The 23,298-nt window shown below is 35.6% G+C and overlaps 1 protein-coding gene across 6 annotated transcripts; it reads left to right on the forward strand.

The window, feature by feature from the left end:
- The first annotated feature begins 1,102 nt into the window (after positions 1-1,102).
- On the forward strand, positions 1,103-23,298 carry LOC108335111 (myosin-1-like). Of its 6 annotated transcripts, none has more exons than XM_052869089.1 (24): positions 1,103-1,522; positions 2,116-2,503; positions 4,137-4,238; positions 4,318-4,461; positions 4,556-4,706; positions 4,817-4,844; positions 5,667-5,832; positions 7,159-7,222; positions 7,351-7,364; positions 7,533-7,617; positions 8,169-8,272; positions 8,378-8,516; positions 9,216-9,334; positions 9,792-9,944; positions 10,054-10,143; positions 10,260-10,337; positions 11,193-11,351; positions 11,851-12,057; positions 20,826-21,031; positions 21,121-21,256; positions 21,503-21,632; positions 21,721-21,867; positions 22,104-22,171; positions 22,288-23,298. In XM_052869089.1, exons 2-24 carry the CDS (start codon positions 2,135-2,137, stop codon positions 22,945-22,947), a joined length of 3,519 nt encoding a protein of 1,172 aa, XP_052725049.1. In that variant the 5' UTR covers positions 1,103-1,522; positions 2,116-2,134; the 3' UTR covers positions 22,948-23,298. The 6 variants fall into 6 exon arrangements, with proteins under 6 accessions (XP_052725049.1, XP_052725048.1, XP_052725047.1 ...); XM_052869088.1 differs by having other exon boundaries at positions 1,103-1,412; XM_052869087.1 differs by having other exon boundaries at positions 1,103-1,412; positions 2,119-2,503.

The raw sequence follows: 23,298 nt of genomic DNA on the forward strand, positions 1-23,298 counted from the left end.
TAGTGACATAGTAATGTTTTTTTTTCTTTTTGTTCTCTTTTTTTTTCCTTTTTTACATTTTCGAGACAAAGCAACAAAATAAAAGAAGTCAGTCCTACCAAATTATTCATTAGTTTTTTTAGTTTATTCCACGACCAAACAACACATTAAAGATAATTACAAATTTTAAGACTAATATATTAGGTTTAATTGTACTTTTGTTATCCCAAAAATGCAATTATATTATTGAAGTTTTACTTCTGTTTACTGAGCTTCTAACTATAGCACATATGCAACTTTAGTTTCAAATTTCAGGTACATTAATTAGATTTTTAAAATGTTGTAATTGTATATCATTTTAATTAATTTTAATTTTAATATCTTTCCTTATATGATAGTATTTTATATTTAAAATACAAAAATTACACACTTGTAATTGTAATACTAGATATTATATGGATATAATTGAAATTCGAATTTTTTTTTCTTCTATAAACAGAAATTAAGTTTTACACAAATTAAAAAGTAAACAATCAGAAAAAAAAATATGTGAAAAAATTAATTTGATATTTTCTTTCTTCATTTTATGATAGAAGTATTCGTAAAGAAATGTTTAAACATAGTAAAAATGAATGTTGAAATTTTTTGTGAGATAGAGGATAAGAAAGATACGATTATACACTCAAATAACACAATTAATGATTAAAATTACACAATGGCTAGAAATTAAAGTGTAATTAAATGAATAATAATTAGCATGATGGTGTTCTTAGCTCGGTAACAATAATTTATTGTAGGACGGTGACGGTGTGGCACTATTGCTAACTAGCAAAGTTCACAAATTAGAAGTCAAGCCTCTGAGGGTCAATTTCGTCAATTCGTTGAATTTTGTTTCAAATTTCAAAATTGGTTGGCTAAAGAAAAAAAAAGGCATCAAATTGTAAACGCCACAAAAATTCCATAAATGAAAGATAAAATCTTTTAAATGCAAATGAATCCATCAAATTGGTATAATTTAAGAGTAATAAATTTTGGAAATATATTTTAATTATTATAAAAGTAACAATTGAGATTAAAAAAATGATGATAAATAAAAATAGGTATTAAAGGTTTAATTTAAAAATGAGAGAAAGGAAAGGGAAAAAGTAGGCTGTTCTCCAGAAGGCGTGGATGGGTGGCGAATGAATAATTTTGATTTTCTCTCTCAACTTTCTCGGAAACCAAACAATTACAAACATCCCTTTTGTCAGAGAGATTGTTCTCTAACTTCTCACTCACACCAACACGCCAACAATCTTCTTCAATCACTGCGTCTCCATCATCATCACTCTTCACCAAGATCTTCTTCTTCTTCAGAAGTTGTGTTCACATTCTCAGCAAGCTTTGTTTCTTTAATTGTCTGTGGTTCTGGATCGGTCAAGAAACTTCACTAGGTGTTGTTTGTTTCCAGCTCCGCTTTCTCTGTTGCTTCTTTCTTTTCTTTTCTGCTTAATTGGTTACTGAGCGTCAGATGGATGGAAAAGTTGTCATGCTCAATTCTTGGGTGAGGTTCGAGTTTTTGTTTTTGCTGGTTTCTCAAGTCAAGAATTCGGAAGCGAGATTCTTAAATTTTCGCGATTTTAGAGGTTGATTTTTTAGTTTTCGTGATTCGGGGAATTGGAGGATCTGTTGGGGCAACTGTTGCAGCGGCATTTTTAGTTTGTGAGTTTTTGAATTAGTTTGAAGCATGGAGGTGGCTTTGAACTTTGAAAAAATGTTTTGAGTGTCAGATCGGGAAAGTTTTAGGTTTGGTTAAAGTGAAGGTTTTCCTTTATTGAATTGATGGTTTTGAGCTTTACAGTTTAGGTGCTAGGATGAGGTTGAGCGAGCTAGCGAGCGAGTGAGTGACAAATTTTAAGGGATGGGCACAAGCAACGCAGCACAAAAATCTGTGTCTTGAGCTATGGTCCCCTCCATTATGTTATGTGTGTTTATCTGAAATAGTCATTCAATGGGGCCTTGTTAAAAAGTTTGAGAGGCACTTTTGGTTGCAAAAGGGATCCCTTTTATTTATTTATTTGGAAGAAAATCTATCTATTCTCTTACTTCAGCATTTTGAAAATCTATCTTATGCTTGGTTGTGTTGTGGGTTTGTAGCAGAGCTATTTAAGGGCAAATGTCTGTGACATCCAAGGTCATGCCTGCACTCCACTCTATCAAATCGTTGCCCCCTGAATTCAAGATTAGTTCTGGTAAAATGGAAAACCATGGAGATGCGAAATTGAGAAGCAGTGATGCCACTGGATCAAGTAGTCCGGAAAACGATGCTTTGGTAGGGGAGGTTTCTGAGCAAGCTCTTAACCATGCGGGTGACGTGGGTCTTTATGATGAGGATGTAGCGTACAGCAGAAAAGGTGTTTCATTAGAGGACAGATCGTCCATTGCTGATGAAGACCTTGAAACCGTTCCTCTGTCCTTCCCATCAATTTCAATGTCCTCCAGAGAACGCAGGTGGAGTGATACCACTCCTTATTCTTCGAAAAAGGTACTTTTGGCTTCGGAATATCAATTTAATCACAGGTTGAATTTCTAATGTGCTTAAGGATTTCTGTGATATAATTATTCAGTTTTATGAATAACTTGATTTTTCTCAAAGAATGTGCGAGAAATTGATGTATTTATAAAAAATCTTTAATTTGGAAGTTTGCACATTCAATTTTTGTTAGGGTTTGTTGTAGGTTATTATTTATATTATTATATTGTACATGGTAGTTTTTTACATGATCTTTTAGAGTTGTATTCAGGACCTTCAGAGTACTTGTATTTTGTGAACATATTTCCTTTAGCATAGATGTAGTGATCTACCATAATCGCTACAGAGTGTGCTTCCAAAGCCATGAGAGTTGGCTAACAAGTACCAACATTCGCAGAACCTCTTACTAAAATTTGACTTTAGTTTGTAAAAGATTACTTAACGTTGGCTATCTAAGATGGAGACAATGGTAGGAAAGTTCACATTCCGTCAGTTTTGGTTGGACGTCACATTTGGATCATGGTCAAGATTTATTGCATATTGAAACATACAAAACAAAGGTTGGTCAAAAGGGACGAAAGATGGGAGTAGATAACTTAGAATCGATGGGTAACACCTTAACAGGAATAAAAAAAATTCCTAAAAACAAACTAATCTACTGGAGGCTACTTACTGTGTAAAACAACTAAAAAATCCACAATGAAATCACCAAAAAAACATAAAATACCATCATAATAGGCTTCCCTTCCTCCTGCATCAACATGTTTCTTAGGTAAGTCAATTATTTTAAAACTGTGACAACTTTTTGTACCTTTTCATTGGGCTTTGAAGGTTTTTAAATATTCAATTGGATTGATTGATGTGGATTGTTGGATATCGAGTATTAGAAAGAGCTGAGGAGAAACTATTGTGTGTATTTTGCTTTGGCACCAGTAATTAGTTAAGAAAACTATAGAAAAAATGTCTCTATTCTTTTGGAAGTTGCATCTATAAGAATATCTATTACATCCATTACTTTTGATTTGAGAGAACTCTCTTTTTTCCTGTTCATATGTGCTAAAAAGCACAATGCCAGGGTAATAGCCTTAAAGATAGTATTTACATAAATGGAATATTGATTTCCCTTCCAATACCTTTGCTGCAATAAATCTGGAAGCCATTAAAGGCTAGGGGCTATCCCGTGCTTCTTTTGTCATCTTATATATCTTTAATTTAGTGTTGCTTTTGTCATAATATCCTTATGTTGGGGTTTGAAAATTGAAGAAGAGTCATTATTCAGTCTCTTGAAGTTTTTCATTTTATCGACTCAATTCCTTATATCTCTTGTCAATTGTCTTGGTAATGAGTAATTTATGTATTTAAATATTTGCCATTGTTGGCAGTTAATCACTATTCCAGTTGGAAACAAAACAAAGATGTCTGTTCCTTGTTATTTCTATTTTTGTTTCCTTGATGGATTACTGTGTATTTTGCTTTATGGGGCCATGTAATTTTTCTGTGTTGGCCATTTTCCTCCTAAGATATCAAAACAGTGAATGCCATGTAAGCAAATCAGGACAATTCTCTCTAGTTTATTTGAGCCATTCCTCATTACTAGATAATTTAAATTTTTTCTTATCCTTACTGCTGAAGTTCACTATTACAGAAGCTTCAGTCTTGGTTTCAACTTCCGAATGGGAACTGGGAGCTGGGGAAGATGATATCAACTTCTGGAAATGAATCCATCATTTTACTGTCTGACGGAAAGGTAAGACAAATTACAGTATTTCTGAAGAGTGGTAATCTTCATTTTTTTTGGCTTTTTTAACACTTGGGCTTGATTATAGGTTTTGAAAGTGAAAGAAGAAAGTTTAGTGCCAGCAAATCCTGATATCCTTGATGGGGTGGATGACCTCATGCAACTTAGTTATTTAAATGAACCGTCTGTTTTATACAACCTGCAATATAGATACAATCAAAACATGATTTATGTAAGTCATTATGTCTCTTTAATGTTTTCCTCAACAATTTATTTCATGATCGTAGCTTCTTATGTATTTATGTGTATGACTATATACAATTCAGACAAAAGCAGGGCCTGTTTTGGTTGCAATAAATCCCTTTAAGAAAGTTCCTCTATATGGTAATGATTATATTGAAGCCTACAAGCGTAAAGCAATTGAAAGCCCTCATGTATATGCAATAACAGACACAGCCATCCGAGAAATGATACGGGGTAAATTTTTGTTTCTTTATATCTACGTTCATAGTTGCAACTTTAGTGTGCAAGACCACTTCCATTTATTTTATAAGAAGTTGCTGACTCTTGGTCTTTTTTCCTTCCAGACGAAGTAAATCAATCTATAATTATAAGGTCAGTAATTCTTTTTTAGAATTTTTATTTTTATTAGTGTCTTTGCTAAGACAACTGTATTTATTGTCTTTTTTGTAAGCTTCTTTAATTTAATGTTTTTTTTATTATATCTATTGTAATTTATATGAATATGAATACTAGTCTTAAGTTTCACTCTTGTATTTAAATTCTAAACTGAAACTTGTCATGATTATTGCATTTTTATTTACGGACAGTTAATTTCTGAATAATTAACTAATATTTTAATTTTTTGAAAACTACTCTGAATCTCGGATTGGTAATTTCCCCAAGAAGTTAGTCTGACCATGTGAGGTATGGAACGTATAAAAATGGAGATCTCGGTTAAAATACTTCCAACCTACTCAATCAGTTAGCAATATTTAAAAAGCATTTAGGAAGAAACCGCTTGAGTTATTAATTGTTTTAATTCCATTTTCTTAGTCTTCCAGATTTTTTCTGGAAAGCTTATCTGTCCATACATATTCATAATATTCCAGTTTCCATATAGAAATCCCCCAATCCACACCAAACGGTGTTATTTGGTGCATTTTGTTCCTTCAATTCTTCTTTCTCATTTCTCTCTGTCATTTATATGATGTAACTTTTGTATAATGGAGTTTCAATTTATTGGACAGAGACAACAAAAAAACTTATTTTTCCATCCTGGGTAACATTTTAATGGATGTAAAATGGCTTCTTCCTGCTGTTTGTAGAGTTTTTTTCGTTAATGACAGGCTCTTTATTGGATTTCAATCTTGCATGCCCCTTGATTGCTTGTGTTTGAGTTGGGACCGGTAGTAATAGTTACATGCAACTTTTCAGTGGTGAGAGTGGAGCAGGGAAGACTGAGACAGCAAAAATAGCAATGCAGTACTTGGCTGCCCTTGGTGGTGGAAGTGGAATAGAGTATGAAATCTTGAAGACTAATCCAATATTAGAAGCCTTTGGTAATGCAAAAACATTGAGAAATGACAACTCAAGTCGTTTTGTAAGATCCCTGACTCATGATGTTAATTCTTTAAGTTGGCATTCCTGTGAACTACTGATACATTCCCTCACTCAGGTCACAGAAACAGTAGAAACAGTTGATTTACGGGAATGAATATGTAGTATTGTGATGTATGCTAATGATAACACCGAGAATGGATGACCGTCTGAAGATTACATCAACAAATTTTCCCCTATATTCCTCTCCAGAATTCTCTTTCCTACATATCTAACTGACTAGCAATCTCCCACATCCCTCAATTACTTTTGTCCCGTCTGTTTTAGCCAAATATGTTATAATCTAGCAGGGTTAATATAATCACTAGTATGGCATTTAATTCCTATTATATGCGTCATTATTTCCTACAATGAAATCAGTTTCTATCTTCCCATGTGATATTTATATTTCTATCTTTACATTGTTGAATGGTCAAAACAACATATGTCACTTCTTTTCTCCTTTTCCCCTTTCCTTCTATCTTTTTTCCTCAAATTTCCTTTTCCCTCAATTTCTTATCTTTTATTTCTTTTTCTCTGGATTCTTTCTCTTTTATTTAATTTTCTCTGAACTCCTTATCATTTATTTATTTTTCTTCTCTAATTTTTTTTTCCTACTAGCTCTAGCTCTCTGTTTTTCTTCTTCTCCATCTCTCTTTCTCTCATCATAATTACAACACGTCTTTCCAATATTTCTCTCTTTATCCCTATATATTTGCTCTCTTTTCAACTTCCTCTCCATTTGTGAAACCAAATATCAATCAATGATTTGTGATATGCATTGAGTTGAGCAGAAACTTCAGCACTTGTACCTACCATACAAAATCCAATTTTTTTAGATTGAATGTAAAAGAAATCTCACTACAAATATATCCTTTTACATCATCTGTCATTCTAGACAACCGTAAGAAGGCTCACTAAATTCCACATCAATTCCCCGTGACTAGTCTGTAATGTTCCCACTAGTGTTGCATTTAATTCCTATTATATGCATCATTATTTCCTACACCGAGATCATGAATGGTTCACTGTGTTGTGAGTTTTTATCTTCCCATTTGACAATTTTGCTGCATGCTTAAAATAACATAATAAAAATTATAAAGAAAATCCAAAATTACATTGACCCATCTAGATCATATCAAAATACCCCTAACTTTTTACACTTTCCCAAGATTAGGCCTAGGCCAGTTACCTACTTTGGCTGATGATGTTTAATGCATTTAGTAATATGGGTTGCTGACAGCTTCTAGTTGTGCTTCTCTTTATATATTAAGCTGTGATCTCATTTCCTTTTGATTCTGAAATTTTTTCATTTGGTTGAATGTCACAGGGAAAGCTCATTGAGATTCACTTCAGTGAAACTGGAAAAATCTCCGGTGCTAATATTCAAACATGTAGGTTTTATTCTGTTTAAAAGTTGAAACCATGTGCCTTTTTTCCCACCAAAGTTTGCAACTAACCATTGTGGTAAATGTTTGTATCTGTGTTGGAATATGTGATTATCCTTGGATGACCAAAACAGTCTTGCTGGAAAAGGTAATTCTTCTTCAGAGCTATTTTTTGTTATGCATCAACTCTCTCATAGGCTTAGACTTCTAGGTGGAGACACATTAATGGTTTTATAATACATTTCTAAGTATTTTTGGTTTTACATTGTGCTTGTATTGCATCAGTTAACACTAGTTTTATTTGGTATGTGAACAGTCTAGAGTAGTCCAGTGCAATGAAGGGGAAAGATCCTATCATATATTTTATCAGTTATGTGCTGGTGCACCTCCATCTCTAAGGGGTAATTTCTATTTTATAATACTTCTTCACCCCTGCTAATATATTTGTTACATATTGTGGACAGTTTTTAAGTCTCTATATTGTCAATGGAGAAACAAATTATTCCTTGGAAATTATGCAAGTAGTTTCTATGAATTGTGAAAATCTACTATTTGAACCCACACACAATGGCGATATACAATTTGGCTAATATGATTCCAAGCTCAAAACTTCAGAAGTTCCCCTTTTCAACTAATTGTTTGATAAGAATAATAATTTTACAATAAACTATTTTACTATCAAAACCCAAACATGCACGTAGTTCCCAATTTATTGCTTAATTTTTAATTCAATAACTTTTATTTTATGTTTCCAACTAGCGGTTTTGATCTCTTTTTAATTATGGAAACACGGATAACATTAACTAAGAACTTAATGAAAACAATTGGAAAACTGGAACGCAGCTGACATAAGCTTGGTACTTGTGTTTGTCTTGTCTGTATCATTTAATGTTGTGTTCTTCTCTATAATATTTGACCTTCTATTTAATGGTTTGTTTGATTTATAATTCAGGGAAGCTAAACCTTCAAAATGCAGAAGATTATAAATATCTGAGGCAGAGCAATTGTTATTCAATTACTGGTATTAATGATGCAGAAGAGTTTCGCACAGTCATGGTACACTATCCTTGTAGTTTAAAGATGATCTGCCTCCATAGACTCTTGAATGATTTCTTACTTCTGCTTGACACAAAAAACAAATATACTATTGCCAACTTTCAGGAAGCTCTTGATGTTGTTCACATTAGTAAAGAAGACCAGGAGAATGTATTTGCAATGCTTGCTGCTGTATTATGGTTGGGAAACATATCTTTCACTGTAATTGATAATGAAAACCATATTCAAGCCGTAGAAGATGAGGGTAAGAAATTTTCAGAGCCTCTACTGACAATGTCTACCTAATATTGTATTATTAACATATTATAGAACATGTCAACATATTAAATATGGGTTAGTGCTCTAGATTTTGTGAAGATATTATTTAACACATCAGCATAACAGCGCATTGTCATAAATCTATTACAAATTCAGTTTTTCATTTCTTTTTGTATCACTTCCCTAAAATCTGATAATTTTAGCAATAACAATATGGAGTAGGAACTATATCAATATGATATCATTTACATTATCAGTTTGTATCTTATTTAGTGTTTGATCTCCCCTTTTTTGTTCCTTATCTAAACCATATGATTTTAATATGGTATTAAAGTCTATGACCTGGTGGATAGGATCAGGAATTTGATCCTTGTACCTGTTCTTCTAGGTAAAATTTGAATTTTAGCCCAATACAAGAGGCACTTTGCATTGTCTTACAAAGAAATTCGTCATCCATCCATTACTGGACATCTTAAGGTCGTAGGAGAATTAGTCCTTGACACTGAACCGTCATTTAAATTTTCTGCTGTATCAATGACTTGATTTCATTTTGATCTGATAATTTCTATTTACAATTTCATGTCTAATTTTTGGTACATATGTTTTTAACATGTATTAGATGCCTTAATGTGTTTCAAGTTATTCAATACCTGTTTAGAAGTGACCTTTTCTCTGGTTCTTATAGGTCTGTTCCATGTAGCCAAATTGATAGGCTGTGACATTGAAGATCTCAAGTTGACTCTATCTACTCGCAAGATGAAAGTTGGTAATGATAATATTGTCCAAAAGTTGACACTATCACAGGTAAAATAACTGTCATACTAAACTTTACCTTGGTCTAAAACTATGGATGGAAAAATTGTGACTTCCTAGTTACTAGAAATATTTGGAACATGAAGTTGTACTGCATTTCTGCGTGTGCATATGCCAATTTATTGGTGACGAACATTAACTTGTTTTAATTTTCTTGGGAGTTCTATTCAGCTTTTAAATGTGAATAATTCATGTATACATGGGGCATTAATCCTGTTATAATGACGCCCATTGGTTACTTAAAATGCATGGATCATGTTTAAGGTCTCGGTATTGCTCCTGCGCCTTTGCAAGACAGTGATTCATTTTGGAGTCTCTATATTTGATGTTAAAACATTTTCTTAATCATTATCCTCAATATACCTTTGATTTGTTAAGTTCATCATGGAATCATATTGGTACTTTTTTCTTTCTCAATATCTCAAATAATACATTGTTTGTCTTACAGGCAATTGATGCAAGAGATGCTTTGGCAAAGTCAATATATGCATGCCTGTTTGATTGGTTGGTTGAACAGATAAATAAATCACTTGCTGTTGGCAAAAGACGCACAGGCAGATCAATCAGTATTCTAGATATCTACGGCTTTGAATCTTTCAATGTATGTTTACATTAAACCTTGTGTACTTCATTACTTATTTTACCGTCTTCAACCTGTTGCATATTAAATATTTTGGCTCTATTGATACTATACCTTTTTATGCCTGCAGAGAAACAGTTTTGAGCAGTTCTGCATAAATTATGCTAATGAGAGATTACAGCAACATTTCAATCGTCATTTATTCAAGTTAGAACAGGAGGTATATATCCCACGCTTGAACAATTATTGAATGTCCTAGTACCTTAAATGAAATACAACATTGAATACCTCTGGAAATCGAAATATCTGTTTATGCTTGTGAATTGTTGCTTTAAGGAATATATCCAAGATGGCATTGACTGGGCTAAAGTTGAATTTGAAGACAACCAAGACTGCCTTAATCTTTTTGAGAAGGTACAAAATATCTTAGTTCCCCCTGACTTCTTTACTGCATAATCTCCAGTGTGCTTGTAAATTGAATGATTTCTGTGGGAAAATGTTATCTAGTTAGTTCAGCTTGGTAGGATATGTCGGGCTTGTATGCTCAAAGAAATTTATGCCATTTTGCCATGTCTTGTATATATCAACATATGCAGTGTAAAAGAAGAATATGACTTACAAAGGGAAAGATATGTGATTGTTTTTCATGCTTTGGTTTAATAAGTTCTATATATTCTGAAGCTTGGTCGAAACATGTTTATATTAGATGTAACACTTGTATAATTACTCTTTCCTTAATTTTGGGGTTGTAATTAATTACTTTTATCACTGTATTATCGATTTCATTATTTTGTACATACATAGATACATGTGCCTGTTTGTACTGTTCTAGACACACAATTAGCAAAACTTAGTATAGTATCAATAATCTGATCCATTTTTTGAGCCTAGAGAAGCCTCTTCATTTTTTTCCTGCAAAAACATACCAACATCTTCCTTTGCCTGATTCTCTTCCAACGCAGCATCCTTTTGCCTGTGTGGGACTCCATGACAAGAGTTAAGTAGTGAACTTTAAACTTAACTCAATCTCACAAATATACTCTAAATTGGCATTATCACTAGTCGATGTAGGACTTCCAACAACAAAGAGTGTCATTGTTGTGTCAACTAAACTTTTATTCCTTGCTGTGGTTATTCTGACATTCTTGATTAGAAACTGTGCTCTTCTTATGGCAACTACACTTTTATTCCTTGCTGTGGGTATTCTGACATTCATGATTAAAGACTAGAAATCTTGTGACTTAAACTTGACTTCTGATATATTTGCAGAGGCCACTGGGGTTGTTGTCCCTGTTAGATGAAGAATCCACTTTTCCAAATGGCACAGATTTAACATTTGCCAACAAGCTTAAGCAGCATTTGAATTCTAATTCATGTTTCAAAGGAGAAAGAGACCAAGCATTTACTGTTCACCATTATGCTGGGCAGGTATTATTCTGATCATGTTCTACAGGAATGATAAATGCTAGCAACATAATATTTGACGTGCACTTGTCAACTCACTTTACTATAGAAGTTGAAATTCATGTGTGACAATTATTTAGTTGTTGTATTGCCAATTTAATGGGTCCCACTAGACATTCAAAGTCAACCTATAGTAAGGAATGTGTTAAAGTGGGTGTTACTAGCATTCCTCTCAGTATATTTGTTTAAAATCTGTTGGCATGTTTACATGGAGAATCAATTTAACCTTGTGATATTTGTAATGTGTGTTATGTCTAGGTTTTAAGGAGGATATTAATAGTAAGACTATTCTACCACATTTGAATTGTGATATTAGTTAACTATTGCTTTATCGATATTTCATACTAAATATTTTGAACTCCCAAATGCAGTAATTGTCCTTAGAGGGTTACTCATTTCTTATTAATTTTAATTTAATCATATGACCTGACCGTTTGATAGTTCTACTTGTTGCTCCACTCAGGTAACCTATGATACAACTGGATTTCTGGAGAAGAACAGAGACCTATTGCACTTGGATTCCATCCAACTTCTATCCTCATGCACATGCCCTCTTCCTCAAATATTTGCATCTCATATGCTCACTCAGTCTGATAAACGAGTAGTTGGTCCCTTGCATAAGTCAGGTGGGGCAGATTCCCAAAAGCTAAGTGTTGCAACAAAATTCAAGGTACAGTACCTTAATCATGAAGTGATAAAAAACTTCATTTTTCACAAAAGAATCTAAGTGATGTGTGATCTACAAGTATATAGGATTGCACACTGTATGTTGCGTACCTGAGTACAAAACCCAACCAGATAACCTCTCACACACTCACACAACAAGCACAGAACAATGAACGAATGATAATGGACGAATAAATCTCTTTTATTGATGGTGATATCTGAATAAACAAAAGTAAACAAGGGTAATTGGGAGCATAACCTCCGTCAATTACTTGGGAGCATAACCTCCCTGGGAGCATAACCTCCCTCACAGGAGCATAGCCGCCTATCAACAAACTCAATAATCAAAAGCATGCCCTAAACAATAGTGTCTAGGCTTTATTTATATTCAATATTTCCCTAGAATATAGTTCTATTTACTATAATTAACTTGTACTTAATATTTCCCTAGGATATAGCTCTATTTACTATAATTAACTTATACTGAAGACATTATCATATGCTACGACCACCACGTCCTCGGTTGCTTCTGCCTCCTCCTCTTCCTTGTGGCACTCCTCTTCCTTGTGGCATTATCATAGCTGATGTTCCAATAACATCGATTGAATTCTCATCTTTCACCAATGGAGGTACTCGAAGAAGTCGAGTAACCAAACCATCCATTGAAGGGATTTGATCACCAGCTAAAACTTGATCACGTACATGATCATAATCGGAGTGTAAGCTTCTCAGAATTAGGACCATGTAAAACTTGTCAAGCTTTTTATTGATCCCTTCTAATGAATCAGCTACAAAGAAGTTCTTTAATTCTTCTACAGCACCTCGAGCCTTTGCTATATGAGAAACCATGTCATGGTTGACTTGTTTTAGAGAAGCTACTCTTTGGGTTGCATCAAAAAGACGTTGTACATCATTAGCAAAAATATCTTCTGCCCTTTTCCAGAATGATGAACATGTTTTATAGGGTCTCAAGATATCTAAAACCTCTTGCTCCACTGACTGCCATAAAATTGCGCATAACTGAAAATCCAATTTTTGCCATTGAGATTTTTCTTCATCTGGAACCATAGAGATATCTTGTTCTAGATGATCATGGTGTCCTTGACCAAGAAACCATAATTCCACAGCAGAAGACCAAGATAAATAATTTTTCCAATTGAGTTTTGCAGATGTGATGATAGGAGTTGCAGATAGAGAGGAATTAATTGCAGTAGATGCCATTACAGATCGGAAAATGAACCAGACTTGGAGAGATATTCAACTATTGGGAGAGAGAAAACCCTAGGTATCAATTACACCCACTGAAACAGGGAAGTAAGGTCAGATATAGGCTCAGGAGAGTGAGGCGAGCGGAACCCTAGATGCGCGGTAAAATTCCGACCAGCGTAGGGCGGTGCGTGAACAGTACGCGCGCGAGATCTGGCGGGCTGCGGCGGCGCGTGATGGCGCGTGAGGGCGATGCAGGGACGGCGACCACCAGGGTTGGGTCGCGCTCACGGAGGCGCACAAAACCCCTAAATTTTCCTGAGAAAATGGGGTACCGGCGTCGACGGCGGCGGCGGCGACGGCGGCGGCGGCGACGGCGGCGGCGGCGAAAATGGCGGCGACGACGGCGGCGGGCTGTTGATGGCGTCTACAGAAGAGAGCCCCGGTGCTTGGCTCTGATACCATTTTGGAGAATTAAGAGAAAGAAACTCTCTTTTTCATATTATTATCTTCACACTAAACACATACTTATACAATAATGAAAAACAGTAATCAACAATAAACAGTAAACAGTAGGCTCCTACAAAGCCTATATCTAAAAACATATTACATTTCAACAGTATGCACTAAGTGAGACACTAAAATTACTAATGAGAAAATTCACACAAAACCAGAGGATTTCAGAAAATAAGGCAAAAATCACTATTTAGGGGAAGTTAGGTCAATTCCAATCCCTTGGTATACCTATCTTTTAAATTGAAACTCCCAATTCCTTAGGTGAGTTCATTTGTAACATGAATTAGGTTTAGGAATTCAAAATATGACATAAGAATCAACTCAAAACCTTTGATAGTCAAGAATTTTGTTGTTCACTTTAGATCCAAACAGGAAAAACCATAGATTGAAATTGCTAGAAATGGATTACATGAGTTCAACTTCAAATTGTTAATCTCTTCCTTTAACTTAAACATTGCAAAACTAAAAAATTGTATATGTTTTGAATGTATTGTATGTCTAATGTAGACCACATAGTATGTATTTATACTATTTTATAGAATCAATTATAATAAAAACAACTAATAATTAGGAATCAATCACCTAATTTCCTAGATTATGTAACGCTTAATTTCCTAGAAATTGTTCTAACAAAAAGATAGGAAAACGAGAAGAGTTTAAGAGTGTTAAAAGTGAACTTTAAGTCTAATTCAATCTTACAAAACTTACTTCTAAGGTGAGGTTTGTATCCACATATATACTTTAAATTGACCTTATTTCTAGTCGATGTAGGACTTTCAACACACTTTGGCATGAGGTTTGTATCCTCACACTAAAGCATAATGTCTAGTCCTACGCACGAGATGTATATACCTTGGCGTGAGGGGGTGTTAGAAGCTCATATATATACTTTAAATTGGCTTTATTTCTAGTTAATAAATAATCATGGTGTAAACATAAGGCTCTACTGTGGCCACATAAGGCTTTTGGAGTGCACATGCTAGTGACTTCAATAACCAGTTCCATCACTTTACTAATCCTTTGGGATATTTAAATGTCAACTAGAATTGTCAAAACGAGCCACACGACCTGGTCCAGTCCATCACGGGTTGACCACTTAGTGAGTTAATCCAATTTGACTCAAGAAACTTGAACCTAGTCCGACCCACCACGGGTGGTGGATCAAACAAGTTAGCTTAATTAAAAAAAATTACAATTTTCTTTTTATTTTCGATCTAACATTTATTTTAATATGTAATCAAAATCCAAAAAGTCCAAACCTATTTTAATTTTTTTTTCTCATTTTAGACAATAAATAAATCATTCATCCCAAAAATTAAATCATAATTCTAAATAAAATATAAATATTCTCAAAAGTCAATCCAACGTAGTCATCTCAAAGCTTAAAATGGGTTAAAACATTTGATTAATGAGAGACAAAGGTAGGAGTGAATGAAGTGTCATGAGTGTGGGTCTCTCCCCCCAAAATTTAAAAAAAATAAAGTTTGCTTGTGTAGTTGGGCTGGACTTTAAGTTAAGAATGAGGTGGATTTTTTTTTTTATGTTCAGGTTGGCTCACCAACTCGGCTGGCCTCAGGTTCAACCTGGGTGAATTAGGTTCTTAGTGAGGTGAGTCCATTTTTGGTCCATAGTGAAATTTGCAAAAAAAAATTTAACTCAACCTGGCTCATACTCATGGTGGTCCGGGTTGACTCACGGGTTTTAGCTCATTTTGGCAACTGTAATGTCAACCTTAACAAAATACACAATTTGAATGAAACCAAGATGGAAAATCGTTGAAATCTAAACCAATCTATGTAATAAAATTTATACGAAGGAACTAGTATTTACTGTGAACCTTTAGTGTGGGAGAAATATGACATTAAGCCCTATTTATCCCCCAAATCCACTTATAGAATGGGTTATAATACAACGAAATGGATTTATCACAAATGCTTTAGCAAATTAATATTTAGTTTATTCTTATTATTTCTTTCATTGTTTTGAATGAATAATAATTAAACCATGTATTATTTGGAAGGTAGATGAATCGTCTTTCCCCACTACTAAAAGCTACTTAAATATTTATTTTTTTTGGAGAATTAAGAGAAAGAAACTCTCTTTTTCATATTATTATCTTCACACTAAACACATACTTATACAATAATGAAAAACAGTAATCAACAATAAACAGTAAACAATAGGCTCCTACAGAGCCTATATCTAAAAACATATTACATTTCAACACTCCCCCTCAAGCTGGAGCATATAAGTCATATGCCCCAAGCTTGGAACATATGAATTGAATTCTAGGCCCCCTTAGAGATTTGGTCAACATGTCTCCGAGTTGTTCATTAGAATTGACAAATTCAGTAACCAGTTCCTTTGACAACAACTTCTCTCTAATAAAATGACAGTCAATTTCTATGTGTTTCGTCCTCTCATGAAACACAGGATTGGAGGAAATGTGTAGAGCTGCTTGATTGTCACAGTACAGTTTCATTTGCTCATTTTCACAAAACTTCAATTCTTGAAGAAGTTGTTTAATCCACACAAGTTCACATGTAGTCAGAGCCATAGATCGGTATTCAGCTTCAGCACTAGATCGAGCAACAACGTTTTGTTTCTTACTTTTCCAAGATACAAGGTTCCCACCAAGTAAAACACAATATCCTGTAGTAGATCTTCGATCAATTGGACTACCAGCCCAATCTGCATCGCAATATCCTTCGATCCGAGTGTTTCCCTTGTTCTCATACAATAGTCCCTGTCCTGGACTTCCTTTTATGTATCTGAGAATGCGAAGTACTGCATTCCAATGATCAACATGTGGATTTTGCATAAATTGACTCACAACTCCAACTGGATAAGAAAGATCAGGTCTTGTTATGGTAAGATAAATGAGTTTTCCAACTAGTCTTCTATATCTCTCTGGGTCTGAGAAAGGTTCACCCTGATCTGTCATTAACTTTTGATTTGGGTCCATGGGATTGTCAATGGGCTTGCAATTTGTTAGACCTGTTTCCTCTAAAATGTCAAGACCATATTTCCTTTGTGAAATGATGACACCTTCTTTTGACAGTGCCACTTCAATACCAAGAAAATATTTTAGACGACCCAGATCTTTAGTTTGAAAGTGATTGAACAGATGATTCTTTAACTGATTAATTCTAGTGATGTCATTCCCTGTAATAACAATATCATCAACATACACCATGAGATAAACACATTTGTCAGGAGAATAGTGACCATAAAACACTGAATGATCCGCCTCACAATGTTTCAGTCCAAATTTTTGCACCACCTGACTAAATTTACCAAACCAAGCTCGAGGTGATTACTTTAAGACATAAAGGGAACGACGCAACTTACAAACTAATCCAGACTCCCCCTGAGCAACAAATCCAGGAGGTTGCTCCATGTATATCTCCTCTTCCAGATCACCATGAAGGAAGGCATTTTTAATGTCTAACTGATAAAGAGGCCAATGACGAATGGCAGCCATAGCAAGAAAAATACGAACGGTACTGGTTTTAGCCACAGGAGAAAAAGTATCACAATAGTCTTGGCCATAAACTTGAGTATAGCCCTTAGCTACCAGTCGAGCTTTAAGGCGATCAACTTTACCAGTAGGACCAACTTTAACAGTATAAATCCATCTACAACCAACAGGCTTCTTATCAGGAGGAAGAGGGACAAGATCCCAAGTGCCATTGTGTTCAAGTGCCTTCATCTCATCAACCATGGCTTGTCGCCATCCAGAATGAACAAGTGCCTCATGAATATTATTAGGAACCTTAGTCGATGATAATGAGGAAACAAAGGAGAAATATGTAGGAGACAAGTTATGATAACTCACAAAATTATAAATAGGATATGGATTGCGAGTAGAACGAATACCTTTACGGAGGGCAATGGGCCAGTTATCATCTGAATCAGTAGAAGGTGAAGATGATGAAGGATCCATGGTCTGAGGATCTGATGCAGAAGGATCTGAGTCTCGAGGATCGTCAGTGTTAGGAGTTCGAGATTGGGTTCGACGTTGATATGTGATAAGAGGTGGAGGAACAATGTTATTTGGATTTTGATTTTGAGGTACTGAATCAGGAATAATTAGAGGATCACATGTTGGTAAAGGAAACATTTGTTGAACAGAGGTACGATCCTCCATGGAGGAAGAAAAAAAAGGTGTATCCTCAAAGAATGTGACATCAGCTGACATATAATATCTCTTTGTGGAGGGAGAATAACATCTATACCCTTTCTGAAGACGAGAGTATCCTAAGAAAACACACTTGATAGCTTTTGTTGAGAGCTTATCAAGACCTGGAGAAACATTATGAACAAAACACATACACCCAAATACACGTGGGGAAACATGGTATAAAGTGTCGTTGGGAAAAATGACAGAGTGAGGAATTTTATTATTAAGAGAGGAAGAAGGCATCCTATTGATAAGAAAACAGGCAGTGAGGACTGCATCGCCCCAATGATGTACAGGAACATTAGTATTCAACATTAAGGAACGTGCAGTTTCAATGAGATGTCTATTCTTTCTTTCTGCAATGCCATTTTGTTGTGGAGTGTGAGGACAGGTTGACTGGTGTAAAATTCCTTGGGAAGATAAGAATGAAGAAAATGCTAGAGAGAAGTATTCCTTAGCATTATCACTTCGAAGAATTTTAATTGTCTTCCCAAATTGGTTCTTAATTTCAATAAAAAAGGACTTGAATATGGACAAAAGTTCAGATCTCTCTTTCATTAAATAAACCCAAGTACATCGAGAGAATTCATCAATAAAGGTTACAAAATAATTAAAACCAAATGAAGTAACACGACTTGGTCCCCAAATATCTGAATGAATTATTGAGAAAGGAAAATCACACTGTGTCTCAGATCTTTTAGGATAGGAAGATCTAACATGTTTTCCTAATTGACAAGATTCACAATCTAAGACTTGGATGTTTTTGAGACTTGGAACCATCATCTTCAACTTGAACAAACTTGGATGGCCTAGACGATCATGCAGAAGTTTGGGGGATGAAGTGGTAAAGCAGGAAACTGAGGAATGAGGTTTTAAGAAATAAAGTCCTTGAGACTCATGTCCTTCTCCAATCAGACGACCTGTCCCATGTTCCTGTATAACAAAAGAATTGGCCGTAAAGGTTATGGAACAATTTAAGGTACGAGTCAACTGACTCAAAGAGATTAAATTGTATGGACAATTGGGAACATATAACACAGAATTTAAACTTAGTGAAGGAGATAAGGAAACTGTTCCAATTCCCTGAGATTTCACTTTTGATCCATTGGCAACGGTAATGAGATGAGGAATTCTTGGAGAAGACAATGAAGAAAATGAAGGAATGTTACCAGAGATATGGTCTGAGGCACCTGAGTCCAGAATCCATGGATTATGACCTTCCACAGATTGAGATAGGCTGGCTGTAGGCACACTAGTCATGACAGAGGATTGGCCAGGATTAGACGGTTTTCCAGACTTGTAACGTAAAAATTCTTCATATTCTTCATTTGAAATTCTGGATTCTAGATCACCAGATTTAGACACATGAGCAACTTTGTCTGGATATCCATGTAGAACATAACATTTGTCTCGAGTATGGCCTAGTTTCTTACAGTATGTGCATTGAGGAGGAGGACGTATGCTACGACCACCACGTCCTCGGTTGCTTCTGCCTCCTCCTCTTCCTTGTGGCACTCCTCTTCCTTGTGGCATTATCATAGCTGATGTTCCAATAACATCGATTGAATTCTCATCTTTCACCAATGGAGGTACTCGAAGAAGTCGAGTAACCAAACCATCCATTGAAGGGATTTGATCACCAGCTAAAACTTGATCACGTACATGATCATAATCGGAGTGTAAGCTTCTCAGAATTAAGACCATGTAAAACTTGTCAAGCTTTTTATTGATCCCTTCTAATGAATCAGCTACAAAGAAGTTCTTTAATTCTTCTACAGCAGCCCGAGCCTTTGCTATATGAGAAACCTTGTCATGGTTGACTTGTTTTAGAGAAGCTACTCTTTGGGTTGCATCAAAAAGACGTTGTACATCATTAGCAAAAATATCTTCTGCCCTCTTCCAGAATGATGAACATGTTTTATAGGGTCTCAAGATATCTAAAACCTCTTGCTTCACTGACTGCCACAAAATTGCGCATAACTGAAAATCCAATTTTTGCCATTGAGATTTTTCTTCATCTGGAACCATAGAGATATCTTGTTCTAGATGATCATGGTGTCCTTGACCAAGAAACCATAATTCCACTGCAGAAGACCAAGATAAATAATTTTTCCAGTTGAGTTTTGCAGATGTAATGATAGGAGTTGCAGATAGAGAGGAATTAATTGCAGTAGATGCCATTACAGATCGGAAAATGAACCAGACTTGGAGAGATCTTCAACTATTGGGAGAGAGAAAACCCTAGGTATCAATTACACCAACTGAAACAGGGAAGTAAGATCAGATATAGGCTCAGGAGAGTGAGGCGAGCGGAACCCTAGATGCGCGGTGAAATTCCGACCAGCGTAGGGCGGCGCGTGAACAGTACGCGCGCGAGATCTGGCGGGCTGCGGCGGCGCGTGGCAGCGCGTGAGGGCGTTGCAGGGACGGCGACCACCAGGGTTGGGTCGAGCTCACAGAGGCGCACAAAACCCCTAAATTTTCCTGAGAAAATGGGGTACCGGCGGCGGCGGCAGCGACGGCGGCGACGGCGGCGGCGACGGCGGCGACGGCGGCGACGGCGGCGACGGCGGCGGCGACGGCGGCGGCTGGTGGTTGATGGCGTCTACAGAAGAGAGCCCCGGTGCTTGGCTCTGGATACCATTTTGGAGAATAAAGAGAAAGGAACTCTCTTTTTCATATTATTATCTTCACACTAAACACATACTTATACAATAATGAAAAACAGTAATCAACAATAAACAGTAAACAATAGGCTCCTACAGAGCCTATATCTAAAAACATATTACATTTCAACAATTTTCATAGATATTGATATTTATTGCACTTTATTTGATATTGAAATTATTTTATCTGTTGGTGTTCAGGGCCAATTGTTCCTATTGATGCAACGACTAGAAAGCACTACTCCACATTTTATTCGCTGTATTAAACCAAATAATCTCCAATCTCCTGAATCATATGAGCAAGGGCTTGTATTGCAACAGCTGAGATGTTGTGGGGTCCTTGAAGTCGTTCGAATATCTAGATCGGGTTTTCCAACAAGAATGTCTCACCAAAAGTTTGCCAGAAGGTATAATGACAGAAAAACTGGTGATTTAGTTGAATCAGAATTGGTTTTGCACGTGTCTAACCTTTTTCTTTATCGGTGCATGGAATCAGATATGGTTTTCTCCTCCTTGATAATGTTGCATCTCAGGATCCACTTAGTGTGTCAGTTGCAATTCTTCATCAGTTTAATATATTGCCTGAGATGTATCAAGTTGGCTACACGAAATTATTTTTCAGAACAGGACAGGTAATATATGATTAATTTTTTGAATTCTATACAACTTCTTTCTCAGATCCCCCAAAAGATCTTATACTAACTCCATGTGCTTTCTAAACCAGAAAATTTTGAGCTTTAGTGATTTGGTATTAGGTTGAATTATATTTTATAGTTTGTAGTTCTATTTATACCTGCAATTGATTTCCTTTATGAAAGTTGTAGGAGCGTAATTTATTTTAAATATATTCCAACTTATGATGCATGATGGCATTGCAGATCGGTGTGCTTGAAGATACTAGAAATCGTACCCTCCATGGTATTTTACGTGTACAAAGTTGTTTTAGGGGTCACCAAGCTCGTGGTTCTCTCAAGGAGCTTCAGGGGGGAATCAGTACTTTGCAGTCATGTATATTCTTTTCCACTACCTTATTCTTTAAGTCATGTTTAGTGCAGAAAATTTTAAAGAAATGAACACGCCTTGCCTATTCATGTAGTTATTAGGGGGCACAAAACCAGAAAGGAGTATTCAGCTTTACTAAAGAGGCATAGAGCTGCTGTTACTATACAGAAGCACGTGAAAGCAGTATTTGCAAGAAACAGAATGAAGAGTATTAGTGATGCGGCAACAGTCATACAAGCAGGTAAAGATTATAGATGATAAATTCTAAAATATATGATACCAATTTTTGTTGTATGGGATATTTAAATTAAGGCTGTTAAAGATAACACCATTTCTTTTTTTCAAGAATAAATGGGGAATGAAGCCCAAGATAGTTTTACATAAAAATGATGTTTTTTGTTGGAGTCTGAACACCAGTCTTTTCAATGGCGTGCTGTTAATAGTTTTTCCCAATTTTATTGGACCTACCTTTTGCAGTTATTCGGGGTTGGTTAGTCAGAAGATGCTCAGGAAATATTGGATTTTTGAAATCTGGAGACATGACGGTATTCTCTTTCCTATAGTTTAGAAACTAAAATATGTGGACTCTTATGTTTTATATTATATTCAACTTGTAAAGACACCATCTTTGTGATTCTGACAATCATGAACTTCGAAACAGATGAAAGAATCAGATGAGGTTCTGGTTAAGTCATCTTTCCTGGCCGAATTACAGCGCCGGGTACTTCAGGCTGAAGCAGCCTTGAGAGACAAAGAAGAAGAAAATGACATCGTTCGTCAACGGCTCCAGCAATATGAGAGCAGATGGTCTGAATATGAATTAAAGATGAAATCCATGGAAGAAGTGTGGCAGAAACAAATGAGGTCCCTACAATCTAGCCTCTCCATTGCAAAGAAAAGCCTTGCAATTGATGACTCTGAAAGAAATTCAGATGCATCTGTTAATGCAAGTGATGAGAGGGATTACAGCTGGGATGTAGGAGGTAATCACAGACGCCAAGAAAGCAACGGGGCAAGATCAACGAGTGCTGGTTTAAGTGTTATAAGTAGGCTGGCTGAAGAATTCGAGCATCGGAGTCAAGTATTTGGTGATGATGCCAAGTTCTTGGTTGAGGTAAAATCTGGTCAGGTAGAAGCAAGTTTAAGCCCAGATCAAGAGCTTAGGAGGTTAAAACAAATGTTTGAAGCTTGGAAAAAGGATTACGGGGCTAGACTGCGTGAAACAAAAGTCATTTTAAATAAACTTGGCAATGAAGATGGCGCACTTGAGAAAATGAAGAAAAAGTGGTGGGGAAGAAGGAACAGTACACGGATAAATTGAGATTTTTTTCTTTGAAGTTTAAATTTATCTAGAATTCTAATTTTTAAAGGTTCGGCTTTGGTCTATGCACTTTTTTTAGTGCATTGCCAATTATATATCCGAGAGTGAGGAAAATACAATAGGAAAGGATAGGGTAGGAGTGTTAGGATGAATGAATTTACTGTAGTTGGGTTAGTTGTTGCTAGCCACCTTTATTAGTAATGTCTGAGTGAGATGTATATGGATGATGCCATTGCTTGTCAAATTTCTTGAGGCCCCAAATGTAATATACAGTAAGCAGTGTGTTGGCCCTGCAAAATTTGTAAAAATTGATATTCTTGTGTATGATGAGAATCCATAGCTATTGATGTA

Source organism: Vigna angularis, chromosome 10 (assembly GCF_016808095.1).
Source record: "Vigna angularis cultivar LongXiaoDou No.4 chromosome 10, ASM1680809v1, whole genome shotgun sequence".
Taxonomy (NCBI): domain Eukaryota; kingdom Viridiplantae; phylum Streptophyta; class Magnoliopsida; order Fabales; family Fabaceae; genus Vigna; species Vigna angularis.

What these genes read in the sequence shown, in the direction of transcription:
- LOC108335111 (XM_052869089.1), top strand. Translation starts at nt 2,135, where the DNA reads ATGTCTGTGACATCCAAGGTCATGCCTGCACTCCACTCTATCAAATCG. An exon ending in CATCCGAGAAATGATACGGG is followed by an intron (nt 4,707 to 4,816) that starts GTAAATTTTTGT and finishes TTTTCCTTCCAG; the next exon opens with ACGAAGTAAATCAATCTATA. An exon ending in AATCAGTACTTTGCAGTCAT is followed by an intron (nt 21,633 to 21,720) that starts GTATATTCTTTT and finishes CTATTCATGTAG; the next exon opens with TTATTAGGGGGCACAAAACC.